Source organism: Camellia sinensis, chromosome 12 (assembly GCF_055761805.1).
Source record: "Camellia sinensis isolate YWXY chromosome 12, ASM5576180v1, whole genome shotgun sequence".
Lineage (NCBI taxonomy): Eukaryota > Viridiplantae > Streptophyta > Magnoliopsida > Ericales > Theaceae > Camellia > Camellia sinensis.
Window position 1 is genome coordinate 151021433 of NC_138972.1, and position 19190 is coordinate 151040622.

The following is a 19190-nucleotide window of genomic DNA, read 5'->3' on the forward strand; positions in this document are numbered from 1 at the left end:
AATTCGGAACATGTTTTTATTACTCAAAACTCAATTCAAAAATTATTTTCAAAACTCATAACCAAACACAAACTTAAAACTCAATTCAAAACTTTTTTCAAAACTCAAAACTCTTTCCAAAACTTAAAACCAAACTTTTTCAAAAACTCTATTTTAAAAGAAAAAAAATTTCAAAAAAAGTTTATTTTATTTTTTAAAATTATTTTTAGAATCATGATTTGAGTGTGGAGCCGTATTTTGAGTTATGAGTTTTGAAAAAAAAAAATTGTTTGGTTATAAATTTTGAAATTTTTTGAATTTATTTTTTTAGGATACATATTTATATTTTAAATATTTATTTATTTATTTTAATGTGCATTATATTTCATACATCTATGTGTTGTATTTTTTTTAATATTTTAAATATATTTTTTAAATATTAAAAAATTTTAAAATTTTTATTTTTATTTTAAATATATAGTTTTTATTTTAAATATTTTATTTTATTTTATAAATATATTTTTAAGTATTTTATTTTTTTTGTTATGCGTTTGGTTACGATTTGAATGTAGAGTTTTGAAAGTAGTGTGGAGTGTTAAGTTATGTGTTTGGTTATGAAGTTTGAAAATAATTTTTGAATTGAGTTTTGAGTTATGTGTTTGGTTACAATTTGAGTGTGAAATTGTATGTTAAGTTTAAAATATTAAAATTAAAAAATTAAAATATTTACAAAATAAAATAAAATATTTAAATAAAAATTATATATTTAAAATAAAAAATAATTTTTTAAAAACATTTTTTAATATTTTTAAAAAATAAATTTAAAAATATTGTTCCAAACACTCTAAACTTATCCTCTAATTCAAAAATATTTTTTAATATTTTTAAAGGGAAGGGCAATAAAGTAATTTTCGAAGGAAAAAGTGACACCGTTTAGTGATTTTTGACAGCAGGGGAATCTTGATATTGTCAGGTAAAGTAGGGGAGGTTACTGTAATTATTCAAACCACAGGAGAGGTCCCTGTATTTATCAGAAACTTCAGGAGAGGTAAATGTAATTTACCCAAAAAATATATCATTTTTTTTTTTAGTTTTCTAAAAAATGAACCTTAAAAATCCAAACTATGCAAGTTTAAGTGTTTTTTTTCCCGCCCCATAATTTTGAATTAATTAATAAAAGGGATCCAAGCTTTGACCTACACAGCTGACGGCTCCCTCCACGCCTGAAACCTGAAAGTTAAAAAACAAAAATAAAAACAAAAACAATCCGGAGAAGGCTTTTCTATGGCGGGAGAGGAAGAAGGAGAAGAAGACAGTTTAAAGCAAGCATGGTCTAGACAGAAAGAGAGAGACATAGACACAAATCTAGAGTGAGAAAGTCAAAATCCAAAAACAGCAGGAGGGAGGCATTAGAGAGAGAGAGAATGGGGAAGGGGCCATTCTGTTTTGGCCGGAAGATGAGCCGTCGCCGCCCTAAGAAGTCGAGTCAGACGGCGGCGACGGCGCCTCCGTCGCCGAATAATAAGTCGATGTCGGCGATGGTGGCTGGGTCGTCGAGCAAGACGAAGAAGAAGGCAGGAGGGGCGAGGCTGTGGATGAGGTTGGATAAGTTTGGGCAATCGGAGCTCATCGAGTGCGACAGGAGCACAATCATCAAGCGCGTCTCTATTCCTGTTAGGGATTTGAGGATCCTTGGCCCTTTCTTCTCTCACTCCTCCAATATCCTTGGTAATCATTTTCAGTCCTTCATCTTCTAGGTTAACACATTCTCTCATTCACAACTCTAAACTTTACTCTAATTTCTTTACTTTGATATGAACAATTAATATGGAACAATAAATTTTAGTACAAGCTTCGAAGTGGTAAATTTAGGACCCACAAAATACACTTGACTAAGTTTCCCATTGATTTTGGTCTAAGTTTGGGTCAAGGAGTGGAGGATTTTTGGAGTGATTTTTACTCAAATTGAAGTTCGATAGGTTTGACTCAGGGATTGGAGACATGCCCTTAATAGGTCTTGTTGACAAATTTTTTTTTCTCAAACTTAATATATATATATACTTTGACTTTAATATCTACCTTTCATGACCTTGAATTGATTTTATTTATTTATTTATTTTTTCATTCATAATTGTCTTGTAACTCTAAAGTTAGAAGAATTTTGAATCTTACCTTGACGTGATTTTGGTCGACATGCCATCAAAAGTATCATCAGCCTGTGATACGGGTGTTGAGGATTGAGTTTTGCCTGTCTTCTTGTTGTGGAAACTGGATGAGTGATTCATCTCACATCACAATCACTCTGTCAATCTGCTTTTGTAGCATCTTCCACAATGTGGAAGCATTGTGGCAGAGCTCTGATGCGAAAATTGATGCAGCACAGCCAGCCATTAAAATCAGGGTATATGGCTGCTTTTGCTGAGTATGAGTGGGGTAATACATGAGTTTGAGTTTAGACTACTTATTATAGTTGGAGTTCTGGGGAGAATGAGTACGAATATGGATTTTTCTAAAATTAAAAATGAAAATAAGGCAAGGATGGAAGGGTGTTAGCTCACACTTCAGGGTCTTCTTCAACCTCATTAATAGTACTGAAAATTCATAAGCACTAAAGTTTTGAAAGTTTAAGTTTATGCATTATAAATACAAGTCAAAATCACATGTATCCTTTAGTGATGAGTCGAAGCTCTTTGATGTAAAATTTTGAGTTTGAACGTGTTAACTATAACACTTAATAGGTCACTAAAAGTTTTTAGATTTAAGCATTTAATGGGGTTGCCAAACAATCCCTTAGTCACATCTGTTTTTGTTTCTTTATGCCCTAATAGATTCTCTGTTTTCTGTTCATGTAGTCCAGCATCAACTCATCAAGAAGCCCCTGAATCTCTTTTCTGTTATAATGATTTGGGTGGAATTTATTTATTTAATTTTCATTTGCTGCCAGTGATACCTGCATAGATCCATACGTTTCTATATATGATTGGTTGTGATGAGAGTGAATTTGTATTGTTCCCTTCTGCAGCTAGGGAGAAAGCTATGGTTGTCAACTTAGAGTTTATAAAGGCTATAGTTACAGCTGACGAAGTGTTGTTGCTTGATCCTCTCCGCCAGGAGGTTCGTCCGTTTGTGGATCAGCTGCGGCAACAACTTCCTCATAAAAGCGTGTCCAAAAGTCAAGGAGGGGGTCAAATGGATGTACAAGATAATGAAATGCAATTATCATCTGGGGGACAATGGTTACCCGTTCCTGAAGCTATTGAAGGTTTGCAGTGTGACCTCCCATTTGAGTTTCAAGTTCTCGGGATTGCATTGGAGGTTGTCTGTGCATATTTGGACTCTAGTGTAGCAGACCTTGAGAGAGATGCATACCCTGCATTGGATGAACTGGCAAGGAATGTTAGCACCGAGAATCTTGAGCATGTGAGGAGTTTGAAAAGCAATCTGACCCGTTTACTTGCACGGGTACAAAAGGTATACATTATTGATTTCTCTTTTCTACTAGTTACAACAGATTACTTCATGGTGTTGGTGCACTTGCTAGTTATTTATTTATTTTTGTTTTATCAACTTTGTTGATGTGGAAAACTTATACGTGCGAAAAGAGGAAAGCCCGTGTATCCCCGGTAGTCTATTTTAAATTGTGTATCTTCTTTGCATGAAGTGTAAAACCAAGTCAGAGTGTAGATGTCAGTCATCGGCCAAATTGGTGGCAATTGGGTCTTGTTGCATTTGTTTCCCCTCTTTTGTTTATCTGCATGTAAAGAATTTATGGATGTGTTTGGTGTATCCTTCTAGTGGCTATTTGGCAAGATGAATCAGATGTCCTTTAGGGAGGAGAGGTTCATTGAAGTAGAATAGCGTGTTGAGATAATTTAGAAACTGGTTTTTACAGCTTTTGTGCTGTTGGAGGCTAATAGCTAGTGGGAAATTTAGGACTTCTAATGATTCAAGGCTAATTGCACTCTCAAACACTTTTTGTGCTCTAGTCTTGTAATTTAGTGGCATGCTTCATAATACATGTTAATTATCATAGATTTCAGTGCCCCCTTGTGGTGCCATTCCATGCAGGAGCAGTTAAATATACTGAAGAGAACTAAATACTGAACTGTGCATGCATGAACATAGCAAAGAGTTCAGACATGGACTTCTTTTGGCGGGATATGCTCTAATTCCCACAAGTAGTTTGCACATCTATCAAAATTGTGCAATAAATGCAACCGAAGGATCATCAATCGTCATAAAATTATGAAGGTGTAGCTGGAGTCTCTCAATCTTAATTGAGACCTATTTCTTGTCATTTATTGTCCATTGAGCCATTTCCTTGCAAAGTTCAAATTAAGGAAGCATCTACTGATAATGTGTAGGTAGCCTTTATACTAAACGTGTATTGATGTTTTTACATGTGATTGATTCTATGCCTTTTCATTTATTTGTTGTATTACTTTTAATGTGGAGCAAATGCTTGTTTGGTGTTAGGTGCATGATGAAATTGAACATCTTTTAGATGACAACGAAAACATGGCACATTTATACTTAACAAGGAAATGGATTCAGAGTCAGCAATTTGAGGCTTATTTAGCAGGTACAGCTTCTAACAGCATTGTCAGTGCCGGACATCAACCTCGCCGTCTTGGTTCTAACAGGAGTGGAAGTTTATTGTCGAGCAACCATTTGAATGACCATGATGTGGAAGATCTAGAAATGTTGCTCGAGGCTTATTTCATGCAGGTGGATGGTACCCGTGACAAGATACTATCTGTAAGTATTATTCTTCTTGACAATAGCAAGTGTTACTCTTCTTGACAATAGCATGAACATAATCCAAAATAAACTAATTACATTAAACCATCTTATGACATTGTTCCTACATTGAGGCCTCGTTTGGTAAGAGGCTATTTTAGCCAATTAGCCAAAAAGTTACTAAATTAGCCAAAAAGTCAACAACCCATACCAAAAAGTCAAAGATTCTCTTTTCTCTCTACTTTTTGCACATCTTTTCGTAATTAGCCAAAAAGTCATCCCAAACATACAAGTTTTTTTTACCTATCTTTTTAGCTAAATAGCCAAAAAGTTACTAAATTAGCCTGTTCCCAAACGAGGCCTGAATTTTCACTGCACATTGTATATTTTGAAGGATGGCAAGCTAATTTCATAGAATTAAGGTTAAGCATTTTGTGAAGGTGGATTATTTAACCCAACCAACCACCTATGTGACTCTAGGAAACACAACTTTGGTTGATTGAAGAAATATTGCAGCTGCTGTACGATCTTCTGAGTCAATTTCTAGAGAGGCAAAAGTCAATAGCTCCTCACAAATTTGTCCTTTGTATCTGTAGAGCACTTTCCAAGGAACGTCTCTTGATGCTCTATAGAATGCAGAAACAAATGTTCCACCCTGCCGCCACCACCACCACCACCCCACCATCACTAACACAACCAATAGTACAATAGTTTCAAGGACGCAACCAAACCAATAAGTCCCATCAAATGGGGTCAGCTGCATGAATCATTCTTCTCCATTCAACTCTATCCAAGGTTATTTCGTTAGTCCTATTGAGGAGATTCTTATCTCTATTCACTACAGTAGTCTACGTCAATCTAGGTCTAGCCCTTCCCCAAAACACTACTATCTATTGCCATTGTATTGTATCTCTTCACTACTGTTTCTATTTGTCTCCGTTGTATATGACCAAATAATCTCAATCTATTCTCTTTCAATTTATCTTCTATCGGTAGTATTCTTAACCATTCTCGAATATACTCATTCCTAATTCTGTTTTTTTTAATCTTGCCAAACATCCACCTTAACATCCTCATCTCAGGAACTAGGGGTGAGGCCAGGGTTCGATCACTGGGGGGCCAAAATAATGGTAGCGAGATAAGTCTAACTGGGCATACGAGTTTAGTTAGATTTGTTTTATATGTAATAAATTTTGAATCAAATGATGGTAAATTAATATAAAATTTAATCGGGCTGTATGTATCGCTTAAATGTTTTATTAAAATTTTTTACTTTTATGTAACTTCTCATGTGCCATGATGGGTTTTATCATATGCCTCACATATGCACAGATATTTATTGTGTAAATACACATAGAAAATAAAATAAAAAATTAAAATAAATGTGGTGATAAATAGCATATGGCTTGAAATTTAAAGAAGTAATAACAATGTAAATTAGTGATGAATGAATGAAAGAAATATGAATGTAAATCATAGCAATATCAAGATGTGTTGCTGAGTGAAAAGGGAAAGACTGAAAATGGACAGAGGTAAAGAAAAAAGAAAAGAAAGATGTTATGAACCATGAAAATTTATTTTGAATTTTTGTATGTGTGATGTAGATTTAAAGTTAGTGAGATGTGAGTCATACTTACAATGAATATATACCATTGATTTTTTTCTTTTCTTTTCTTTTTTTTTTTTTTTTTTTTTTTTTTTTTTTTTTTTTTGAGTTTGTAACATTGCTAAACTAATTAAAATGCAAGAAATGAATTCTATTATCAAAAGGTTTAAAGCTGCTCCAAAAGTACATGGAGAACAGGTTACAGATTGTTTAATAAACTCCTTTGAGAGTACAAGGTACCTAGGAAATACAAAACAAAAAGTAAGATAAAATGAAAGGTTGAGATCTTTTGGGCTTAAGTTAGAGACAAGGACTGGATGGCCAAAATAAATTTGGAGGGGCCATTTACTGCAGTGCCTTGAAAATATATAGAAGATGCCTAGTATATGTAGTGTATTCTCAAAAGTTTGTAGGGGCTAGGACCCCTCCAACCCTCCTTCCTTTCGCCCTTGTCAACAGCACTCATCTTATCTACATGTTGTTTTTTAGTTGCTCAACACTCTGTCTCATACAACATTACAGGTCTAATAGCCGTTCTATAGAATTTCTTTTTTAGTCTAATGGGTATTCGTTTATCACATAGTACTCCAGAAGCACTCCTCTACTTAAGTCACTCCGTCTTAATTTTGTGGACAACATCTGCTCTAATCTCCTCAGTTGTTGTGATAATCGATTCTAAATAACGAAAATACTCACTCTTAAGTAGTTCTTGGTTCTCAATCTTCACTTCTTCTGTACTTCTATTATGACTGTTATTAAAATTACACTCCATATACTCTGTCTTAGTTCTGCTTATCCTAAATTCTTTAGATTCAAGTACTTTTCTCCAAATCTCCAACTTAGTGTTAATTCCTTTTATAGTCTCATTCACTAACACGATATCATCTGCAAAAAAGCATACATCATGACACATCATTCTGAATATTGCGCATCAATTAATCCATAACTAAAGCGAAAAGATAAAGATTTAAGGTTGATTCTTGGTGTAACTCTATAGTAATTGGAAATTTACTCGTTTCTCCCGCAGGCGATCTAATAGTGGTCACCACACTTTTATACATATCCCTAATCAAATCAATGTAACCTTTTGTCACTGCTTTCTTCTCTAACACTCACTAGATTATATCCCGAGGCATTCTATCATATGCTTTCTCAAGATCGATAAAAACCATATGAATGTCTCGTTTCTTTTCTTTATACTTTTCTATTACTCTCCTTAAAAAATAGATTGTTTCCATTATTGACTTACCAGGTATAAACTCAAATTGATTCTCTGACACCTCTGTTATATCTTGCAATCGATGTTCCATCACTCTTTCCCACCCTTTTATTGTGTGACCTATTAAATTGATTCCTCTATAATTGTTGCAATTCTGGACATCTCCTTTATTTTTATATATTGGCACTAAAATACTCCTCCTCCAGTTCTCTGGCATCTTCTTAGTTAACAAAATCTTGCTAAATAACCTAGTCAACCAAATAACTCCTTTCTTACGCAAATATTTCTACACTTCAATAGGTATATCATCGAGTCTAAAGCCTTGTTCGATTTTATCTTTTAATTGCAAAATCCATTTCAAAGTCTATAATCTTACGATAGAATCTATAATCCTGGTTTTCCTTATTACTGCCTACTTTCTTCCCTTTTGACCTACCTCTATGTTCCTTATTTAACAACTTCTCAAAATAGTTCTTCCACCACTCCTTAATCTCGTCATCCTTCACTAACATCTTAAAGTCCTCATTCTTGATATACTTAACCTAATTACAATTTCTTGTTTTGTTTTCTCTTATCTTAGCAAGCTTGTATATTCTCTCATTCCTTACTATCTAATATAGTGTATAGGTCATCATAGGCTTTCAACTTAGTCTTCCGCACTACTTTTTGACCTCCTTATTGGCCAATCTATGGCGCTTAAGGTTTTCCTTGGTTCTATCATTCTGTCACTTTTTAAAGCTCTCTTTTTTTGTCTTTATTACTGCTTGGACTTTCTCTCTCCACCACCGAGTTTTTCTAAAATTAGGTCTATTTTCTTTCGACCCTTCAAGAACTTTCCTTGAGATTCTCTTCATACAATTGGTCATCGAGTTCCACATAGTGTTAGCATCATCTTCCAAATCCCAAGTACCTTCTTTATCCATTCTATTCTTAAATGTGTCTAGTTTATTCCCTTTTAGGTCCCACTATCTAGTCTGCAACGCCCACTATCTTTCCGAGTTTGGTATTGCCCTTTAGAGCATAAATCGAGCACAAAAATCTTATGTTGAGACGTCAGGCTCTCTTCAGGAATTACCTTACAATCGCTGCATTTTAGACAGTTTCATTTTCTTACTAGAAAGTAATATATTTAAAATCTACCACACCTACTACCACACCTACTACACTTACCATCTTACCATCACCTACTACACCTGCCACCACCTACTACCATCACCTACTACACCTACCACTTCACTTCACCTACTACATCTCCTATATAAAGAGTACCTCACCATTTGTAATTTATATCAATAATATATCAATAACATCAATCATAATACATACAATTTCTCTCTATATCAATTTTTCTTACTTGGTATCAGAGCAAGGTTAAGAACCTAGTAATTTCGTTTCACCGGCGGGCGGCAATCTCGCCTTGGCCGCCCGCCGGACAAACCCAAATTTCCTCGATTTCTTCTTTCATGGCAGATTCTTCAACAACACTTCATAGCTCCTGCTTTACATACAGCAAGTGAAACTGCCAATATAGCATTTGCACCAGCCCCATTCATTAACTGTCCCATCGAGTTCTTGCACCATGAAGTTGTCGATTTTGGTCTGTTCTGTTGGTTCCTTGCCAATCAATGCAGGTCCGATGATTGAATTCACATTATTCACAGCCTTGAGGACACCTTTTCCGAGATAATCTGAACCCCCATCTCTCAATTCCAAAGCTTCGTAAACACCTGTGGAAGCACCACTAGGAACAGCAGCCCTAGCAAAAGGTCCATCATTACAAATGACATCAACTTCGACGGTTGGATTTCCACGGCTGTCGAAGATCTGGCGAGCTTTGACGGCTTTGATCGTCACCATTGTTACAACATCCGTTGCTTCAGCTGCCTCTGTCTTCACCTCTAGAGCCTGTTCTGCTGGGGCAGGATCAGCCGGTGCATCTGTAGCTTCAGTAGTTTCATCTTTCACCTCCTCAACAACAGGCTTTGCCTTCACCTCTGGTTTTGGTTTGATGGTCCATTATTTTAGTATATATATATAAAAGAAAAGTGTGAAATAAGATGGGTGGAACTGTTGTGTTGTTTTTGAGAAGAGTCAGAAAACTTGCATCGAAATTCCTCTCTCTCTCTTTACTTTTTTCAAACCCACAGCTCCTTTTTCTTTCACCACATGATCCCCTTTCTTTTCTTTTCTTTATTTTTCATTTTCAAACACACAATCCTTTTTTTTTTAATCAATCCACTCAACTTTCTTTTATTTTAATATATATCTATACATATTTATGTTTATTATAATATATTGCACCGACTCTGTCTACTTTTGCACAAACCCATTTTCTTTTCTTCTTTTCTTTATTTATTTATTTATTTCTTTTCATTCCTTTATTACATCTATACCCATATCCATCATCACACTCTTTCTTTATTTATTTCTTTTAATCACCTTTTGCACCTCCCTCACCGACTTCCTCACCACAACATAGAATTTTTATTTATTTATCTTATTTTTTTTTGTGTCCCCTTTTTCACAATAAAAAAAAAATATATATATATATATATATATAGCTTTGCACACCAAACCATATTTTATTCATTTCAGGGATCAACCCCGATCCCCATTTTACACCAAAAAAAAAAAAAAAAAAAAAAAAAAAAACCAAACAAACAAACAAACCAAACCAAACCAACCAAAACCACCCACAGGCGGGATTTTTCTTTTCCCTTCTCTACTCTACAGCAGGTCTCTTCTTCTTACTTTTATCTTGGGTGTCCCGTGCCAGTCCGGTCTCCGTGTTTCCCACGCCACCGAGCACGTTCACTCCACCTTGCTCCTCCACTGCAGCATATGGCGGACCTCCAAATTGAAACATCACGGTGGCCTTCCGCTTCAGCTCCTTGTTTTCCGTCTTTAGCACACTTATCTCTGCTCGCGCATCCTTATACATGCGTTGGAGCAGAGTCAGCTGGGAGTTTAACTGCTGCACCTCATTTGCCCTACTCTGCAGCCGGTTCGACAAGTTTGTAACCGCAGTCATGGTTTCCACACATGACTTCAATGTATACTGATTGGCTTCCACATCCGACTGCACTACCATTCTTTGCTCCACTGACCGCATCGGAAAGTTCAACGGAGCAAACTCCGGGGCACTTGGTTGAGGTTCCAGTGCCACCGCACCAGTTATCTCTCTTGTTGACTCGTTGAGGTCGGGAAAGAGGGTGAGCAGACCGCGGGAAGACGAAGCCATTTTCTGGGTTACAAAGTGTTCCAAAGTTTCTCTCTCCGAAGAGGCAGCGTTTTTCAGAGACGGGTTGGTTTCAGAGGTTTCAGACTGGTATGCACAGCCTCCGCCTCACCCTTGGTTTAAATAGCCAGGGCCGATCCGCGCATCGCGCGCCACTTGATGCCAAACGACAGCCTGGGCGCGCAAACCAAGATGGTCACGCGTCTCGCCATCATGTCCGGCATACCTTTTTATGGAATGGGCACGCCTTTTGATGGCACGCCTTTTTGACAGATTAGGCACACCTTTTGAGGGTGCGACTTTTTAAGGGTCTGACAAGACTCTGTAAACTGTCCCGACATTGATTCCGGTTAGCTCCTTCATGGGTCCGACAAGACTCTGTAAACTGTCCCGACATTGATTCCGGTTAGTTTCTACAAGGGTCCAGCAAGACTCCGTAAACTGTCACAACAACTGTCACAACATTGTCTGCTACAACGGTCCGACATGACCCCATAAACTGTCGTCTACATCGGTCTGCCATAACCGTACAGTCTTTTACAACGGTCTGACACGACCATACAGTGTCTCCTATCCTCTTTTATTTTATGTATTCGTCTATTTTCTTGTTTTGTTACTCTCTCCAAACTCAAGTTGGTTAGTTCCTATCCCCCTTGAGTTTGCGGGGGCTGTTAAAATCTACCACACCTACTACCACACCTACTACACTTACCATCTTACCATCACCTACTACACCTACCACCGCCTACTACGATCACCTACTACACCTACCACTTCACTTCACCTACTACATCTCCTATATAAAGAGTACCTCACCATCTGTAATTTATATCAATAATATATCAATAACATCAATCATAATACATACAATTTCTCTCTATATCAATTTTTCTTGCTATATTTGGCTCCTAATTGACCCACTCTTGAAGGTTACCAAATGCTCATATCTTATTATACATAGTATTAGGCACTACTAGGCCAGAAGCCAACACAAAATCTAAAATATTCTCTCTAGTCTCATTTCTATCACCAAAACCATACCCACCATGCACTCTCTCATAACCTAGTTTATCTACTCTGCATGGCCATTGAAATCACCACCTATAACTGGTTCTCTCCTACGGGTATCTCCTATAATACTTCATTCATTGTTCCCGAAAAACTCTCTTAGTTTGATCATTTAATCTTAGTTTGATCATTTAATCCTATTTGAGGGGCGTATGCACTAATAACGTTCACTATATTCTCTCAAATAACTAGTTTAACTAACAAAATCCTATCACTTTTCTAATGACTGTAATTACATTTTCTACAAGACCCTTGGCAACTATTATTCTTACCCTATTCATGTGTCTATCCTTACCACTATAATATAACTTAAAACCGGTATCCTCTATTTTCTAAGTTTTTCACCCGTCCACTTAGTTTCTTATACTTGTGCTATACTAACTCTCCTCCTAATCATGACATTTACCAATTCCACAGTCTTACCAGTTAAAGTTCTTATATTCTATGTGGTTACCCTAAACCTATAATTTTGGATTGGCTTCTTTATCCGCGCTCGTCTAGAAAACGCGGAGACCCTTGTCTATTTTTCACCGCACCCAGGCGCCCCTTGCTCATTTTTTGAAACACTCGGAGGTAGGCGCAATGCGTCACTTGTGCCTCTAATATTGAGGCTCAATGCGTCACTTCAGTATTAATCTTTCAAGTTTTTGCTAGGCAAGACAACGTGGACACTTGAGCCTCTAATATTGAGGTCAGGAGGTTAACTGGATCCACCTGGCCTTCAAGACCATTGGTAAGATAGATCCTAATTGGACAATGACAGTTCGTAGAAAAAAATCATTGAGTCCCACTTAGTATGTAAATCTCATTCTGCCTTCAGAAAGGTAGCTGGGATCACATTCGACTTCTTGGATGCACCCAAGCAATGTTATTGTTAACATATCATATAAAATACTATAGTTGTAGCTGTAAAGAGACCCACTTCTGTAAAGAGCACCACTACCACACTACCTTCAGCTGTAAAGAGAGCTAACCAGCTGTAAAGAGAGCCAACCCATGTGCTAACCCATGTGCATTGTCTCCCTCTCCTCTCTATAAAAAGAGAGAATTCATTCTCTTGTAATAGACATACAGATATACAATAACAGATAGTAACTTCACATTTCATTCCAGTCTCTCTCTTTTCTCTCTCTCATTACCAACTTAACATGGTATCAGAGCCCAGTAATACATTTCTGGCATTCTTCAATTTTGCTGCTTAGTCCCGTACACAGTGGACTACATCAAACAGCTCGGAATCTCCTTACGGTTCCAACGGCACCAAGATCATCCCCAGAAAAGCTTTCACGCGCTCTCACGCGCCGATTATTTGCTCGGCGCGTCTCTGCTTCCGTTGCCACTCTCACACGCGCTGCCACGCGCCTTCCACCCTGCCCTGTCGTGCGCCGGGCCTGCTATCGTGCACCCGCGTGCGCCGTTCGTCTACCGTGAGCCGCGCGTGCGCCGTTCAGCTATTGTGCACCCGCGTGCACCATTCTGCTACCTTACGCCGGCAGCCTCCTCTGCTACCGTGCGCCGCACGCCTTCCCTGCTAACGTGCGCCGCTGACATCATTTTCCATCCTGCTGACATCATCTCTACCCAGCCCACCTTTCCTAGCTATTTTCGACCTTCCGGACTCACTGGTACACTCTGTTTTACCTAATTTTACTCCTACAGGTCTCCCCCTCTCTATTTAGCCCTACTCCGCTATTATTATGGATCGTTCTGATGCCTCCCATCCCATTTCTGTTATTTTGGATGGTTCCAACTATGTTCTATGGGCCCAAGCCATGTCTTCCTTCCTTAAAGGAAAGAAACTCTGGCGAATTATCACCGGGGACATGACCCCACCGGTCAAAGACACTGCTGAAACCACTGTTTCTCCTGCTACTTCTACATATGAAGATCGCCTTGAGGACTGGGACAGTAAGAATTACCAGATCATTACCTGGTTTCGAAATACTTCTGTTACCTCTATCAGTCTTCAGTTTGGTCGCTTTCAGCTTGACTCTGTCACTACCCCTGCAAAAGACATCTGGGATTTTTTGAAAGACCGATACCAGACTACTGGTCTTGCTCATCAATATCAACTTCAGAGCCAACTTCATCGGATGCGCCAAGAATCTAGTCAGTCCATCAATGACTTCCTTTCTCAAATGTACTCCGTTTGGGACCAGCTTGCTCTTTCCGAACCAACTTGGCCTCACCCAGAAGATGCTGTTTTATTTACTGCTTATCGTAATCAGCAACGGTTGGTACACTTTCTCATGGCTCTCACTTCATCTTTTGAGCCCGTACGTGCCTCTCTTCTTCATCGCCATCCCTTGCCTACTCTGGAACAAGCTATTTCTGAGTTGCTATCCGAAGAGACTCGTCTTGGTACTCTCCAAACTCATCATGTGGACTCTGTTCTTGCCACTCCCCCGTACCGGCCATCCTTCACCCAGCAGACCACTGTCTGCCTCTACTGTCAGAATCGGGGCCTTCCTTCCACACATCTCCTGGTCAATTGCCCGGTCAGAACCTGCCGATATTGCAACAAACTTAGTCCTGGTCATCTGCAACAGGATTGTTTTCGCCATCCATCCCGCTCATCCTCCAACAGCCACTCTTCTCGCGGTGGTTCTTCTCGGGGGAGCTTTCATCGTTCCAGGAATCAATCTCATTCTGGGAATCCGTCTCCTCACACCGCCACTGCTGCTGCTGCCGCTGAGGGTTTTTCTGAGTCTCCGGCTCCGTCTACCCCTCTCTTTTCTCCAACAGATGTCGAGGCCATGTTCAAACACCTTCTCTCCCCTTCTGGTACACCTCCTCCTACTGCCTTGTCTGTAATTCCAGGTAACTCTTCTTGGTATTTTGATTCTGCCTGTTGTAATCATATGACCTCCAGTTCAACTATATTTTCTTCCATCTCTTCTTCTCCTCATATTCCCTCAATTCAAACTGCTGATGGTTCTCTCATGACTGTCCGTCATCTTGGTACTGTCTCCACCTCTTCCTTAACTTTACCTCAAGTTTATCATATCCCTGCTCTCACTTTAAACCTTATCTCTATTGGTCAATTATGTGAACTTGGTCTAACTGTCACCTTTTCTGCTACTCATTGTTTGGTGCAGGACCCTCAGACGAGGCAGACTATTGGGATCGGCCGTAAGCACGGACGTCTCTATGAGCTCATTCACCTTCATGTTCCTGCCTCTCCTCAGATCGCTGCTCCTGCCTCTGCTTCCTCATTATCTCCTTTTTATCTTTGGCATTGTCGCTTAGGACATATTTCTAGTACTCGCTTACAGTCTTTGGTTTCTAGTGGACAATTGGGTCATGTAATTCCAGATACTTTCGATTGTATACCCTGTCAACTTGCCAAACAACCTGCTTTATCATTCAATAAAAGTACTTCTATTTCTTGTGCACCTTTTGATCTTATACATTCGGATATTTGGGGCCCTTCCCCTACCACTACTATGGGGGGATCTCGTTATTTTGTTGTTTTCATTGATGATTTTTCACGGTTTACTTGGATTTTTCTCATGAAAACTCGGTCTGACCTCAAAACCATTTATTATCGATTTGCCCAAATGATCCGCACTCAATTTTCTAAAACCATCAAACTTTTTCGCTCCGACAATGCTATGGAATATCGGGATTCCGATTTCCTTTCTTTTCTTCAGAGTCATGGTACACTGCCTCATCGTTCCTGTGCTGGCACGTCCCAGCAAAATGGTCGTGCTGAACGGAAACATAGGCATATTCTTGACACTACTCGCGCTCTCCTTCTCTCTTCTTCATGCCCTGAAAACTTTTGGGGGGAAGCTGCCCTCACTGCTGTCTACACTATCAATTGTGCTCCTTCCCCTGTCATCCATAATCACACTCCCTTTGAACGTCTACATGGCACCCCCCCTCCCTATGCAAATCTTCGGGTTTTTGGCTCTGCCTGCTTTGTTCTCCTTCAACCCCATGAACGCACCAAGCTTGAACCACGTTCCCGTCTTTGTTGCTTTTTTGGGTATGGAATTGAACATAAAGGTTTTCGCTGTTGGGACCCTCTCTCTAAACGTCTTCGTATCTCCCGCCATGTCGTTTTTTGGGAGCACCAAATGTTTTCCTCTCTATCCTCCTTTCACTTACCTGCACTTTCCACTAATGTACTGTTTACTAATCCTTCCATCGATCTCTTCTCTGATGACTTTGATACAGGTCCCTCCGTCATTGAGACGCCTTTGCTCACTCCTGCTCCCGACCAGACTGCTCTCCCTGAAGGTCCACCTCTTCCTGCACCACCTTCTTCTCCACCGGTTCTTCCCCCCACCGATCCTCCTCCGGGTCGACCACGCCGGGTAACTCAACCTCCTATTCACCTTCGTGATTATATTGTTGGGTCTGCTGCCTTTTCTACTTATGAACCTACCTCCTATCGTGAGGCTTGTACTAATCCTCTTTGGCAGCAAGCTATGACTGATGAACTTCAGGCTTTGGACAAAACTCATACTTGGGATCTTGTTGACCTTCCTCCTGGCAAAACTGCGATTGGCTGCAAATGGGTTTACAAAATCAAGACTCATTCTGATGGCTCTATTGAACGCTACAAAGCTCGTCTTGTTGCCAAGGGTTTCAACCAGGAATATGGGATTGATTATGAGGAAACCTTCTCCCCTGTTGCTCGGCTTACCTCTGTTCGCAGTTTACTGGCTGTTGCTGCTGCTCGCCACTGGGACCTTTTTCAGATGGATGTCAAAAATGCCTTCCTCAATGGTAATCTTCTTGAGGAGGTCTACATGCAACCTCCACCTGGGTCTACTTTTCCCCCTCATAAGGTTTGCAAACTACAGCGTGCCCTCTATGGCCTCAAGCAAGCACCCCGCGCCTGGTTTGCCAAGTTCAGTTCTACCATTCATGACTTCGGGTTCACCTCTAGCTCCTATGACTCTGCTCTTTTTATACGGACTACTCCTCATGGTACCACTCTTCTCCTTCTGTATGTGGATGATATGATTATCACTGGTAATGATGCTGCTGGTATTCTCCACCTCAAACGGTTTCTCCACCATCAGTTTGAGATGAAGGACCTTGGTACTCTCAACTACTTTTTAGGCCTTGAGGTTTCTCATGATTCTACCGGCTCTTATTTATCTCAGGCCAAATATGCATCCGATCTTCTGGCTCGTGCTGGTCTTACTGATTGCAAAACTACATCTACTCCAGTTGATCCTCAGATTCGCCTCACTCCTCTCGATGGGGCTCTCCTCCCTGATGCTACTCTTTATCGTCAGCTCGTCGGCAGTCTTGTCTATCTCACAGTGACTCGTCCTGACATTGCCTATGCTGTTCACATTGTTAGTCAGTACATGTCGACTCCTCGCACTCCCCACTATACTGCTCTACTCCACATCCTTCGATACATCAAAGGCACCCTGTTCCATGGCCTTCACTACTCTGCTTCCTCATCCCTTGAACTGCGTGCCTTCTCTGATGCTGATTGGGCTGGGGATCCTACGGATCGACGCTCCACCACGGGATTTTGTTTCTTCTTAGGGGATTCTCTTCTTACTTGGCGTAGCAAAAAACAATCCCTCACTGCCCGTTCCAGCACCGAAGCTGAATACCGAGCCCTTGCTGATACTACTCAAGAACTTCTCTGGCTTCGCTGGCTCCTCACTGATATGGGTGTTTTCTCTTCTGGCGCTACCCCTCTTTATTGTGACAATCAGAGTGCCATTCAGATTGCTCACAATGATGTTTTTCATGATCGCACCAAGCATATTGAGATTGATTGCCATTTCATTCGACAGCATGTTACACGTGGTACTGTTCATCTTCTCCCCATTACTTCTGCCGATCAACCTGCTGATATCTTCACCAAGGCTCATCCTCCTGGGCGCTTCCGTGATCTTGTTTCCAAACTCAACTTGGTCGATGCCTACCCTCCTTGAGTTTGCGGGGGGCTGTTAACATATCATATAAAATACTATAGTTGTAGCTGTAAAGAGACCCACTTCTGTAAAGAGCACCACTACCACACTACCTTCAGCTGTAAAGAGAGCTAACCAGCTGTAAAGAGAGCCAACCCATGTGCTAACCCATGTGCATTGTCTCCCTCTCCTCTCTATAAAAAGAGAGAATTCATTCTCTTGTAATAGACATACAGATATACAATAACAGATAGTAACTTCACATTTCATTCCAGTCTCTCTCTTTTCTCTCTCTCATTACCAACTTAACAGTTATGAAGGCTACTTCATTTAGATTTTCATTCTGCCTCTCCATTCTTGCCCCATCCAAACATAGTCTGTATTTAGTTTCATATTTTGAGATGGAAGAATACCATTGAAAATTGTTGATAGGTTTTTTAGGGTTCTAGTTAGGTATAGGCACGGGTTTGTAGATCAGGAGGCATGCGGGGTGGTTTGCTTAGTTTGGTATCTTGTAATCTTTCTTGTCACTGAATCTATTGATGTGTATTTGGTATAATGCATTGATGTTGTTCCTTCAAACGGTACGCATGAGAATAATGATTACATTCATTTTCTTTTTTGTATTATGAAAAAAATTTCTCAATGTAATTGCAGGTTCGTGAGTATATTGATGATACAGAGGATTATGTCAATATCCAACTCGACAATCAGCGAAATGAACTTATTCAACTCCAGTTGACATTGTCCATCGCATCATTAGCTATTTCTGTTGGTAATATGATTTCTGGGATATTTGGTATGAATCTCCCTTCTCCAATATCCAATACTAATGGGGTGTTCGGCTATTTCTATGGAGTTTGTATGGGTTCCTCTGTATTTGCTTTTGTGCTTATTTTTGGATACGCCAGATCGAAGAAGCTGCTTGGATCTTGAGTCCCCCTCTTAATCTGCTATACCTGTCTTTTAACATTATATTGAGAAATTTCCTGAGCTTATTATTCCTTCTGCCCTAGAAAGTCTTCAAATTACAAGCTGCAGCTTCAGGCCAGTATCAAAGTGCCTTTTATGTTGTATTAATACGTTTAGTTTATGTTATATGGGATGTAACATTATCTGATTAGATCGTTGTTCCCCTCATAATCTGCCATACATCTGCTTATTTTCAGTTCCAGCTTGGAAATTCTTTAAATTAGAAAATGCGGTTTCATGCCATTTTTATTGCATTATGAATTTGCCGTTAGAATTGAGGATTTTGTTGTGTTTTGAAGATGCGTTCCTCTGTGGGGTCTGTTTGTTTTGGGTTATAGGAGATGGCATTGAATTAGGATGGATGTAGGATTCATTAATAGTGTTTGTAAAATAGGAAATGGATTCATAATATCTTGGGATTATGATTGGCTTTTGTGGTTGGGATTAGTAATTCCTTATGGGAGATAATATTAG

At 39.4% G+C, this 19190-nt stretch overlaps 1 protein-coding gene and 1 pseudogene across 1 annotated transcript; one reads left to right on the plus strand and one right to left on the minus strand.

Moving 5' to 3' along the window:
• The first annotated feature begins 1181 nt into the window (after positions 1 to 1181).
• LOC114287326 (magnesium transporter MRS2-4) lies at positions 1182 to 18867 on the plus strand. The gene is made up of 4 exons (XM_028230643.2): positions 1182 to 1707; positions 3002 to 3450; positions 4456 to 4737; positions 18402 to 18867. The coding sequence occupies exons 1-4, from the start codon at positions 1404 to 1406 to the stop codon at positions 18678 to 18680; spliced, it is 1314 nt and encodes a 437-aa protein (XP_028086444.1). The 5' UTR covers positions 1182 to 1403; the 3' UTR covers positions 18681 to 18867.
• On the minus strand, positions 8906 to 16045 carry LOC145804356 (enolase 2 pseudogene; annotated as a pseudogene).
• Positions 18868 to 19190: the final 323 nt, after the last annotated feature.

What these genes read in the sequence shown, in the direction of transcription:
- LOC114287326 (XM_028230643.2), top strand. Translation starts at nt 1,404, where the DNA reads ATGGGGAAGGGGCCATTCTGTTTTGGCCGGAAGATGAGCCGTCGCCGC. An exon ending in TCACTCCTCCAATATCCTTG is followed by an intron (nt 1,708 to 3,001) that starts GTAATCATTTTC and finishes TCCCTTCTGCAG; the next exon opens with CTAGGGAGAAAGCTATGGTT. An exon ending in CCCGTGACAAGATACTATCT is followed by an intron (nt 4,738 to 18,401) that starts GTAAGTATTATT and finishes ATGTAATTGCAG; the next exon opens with GTTCGTGAGTATATTGATGA.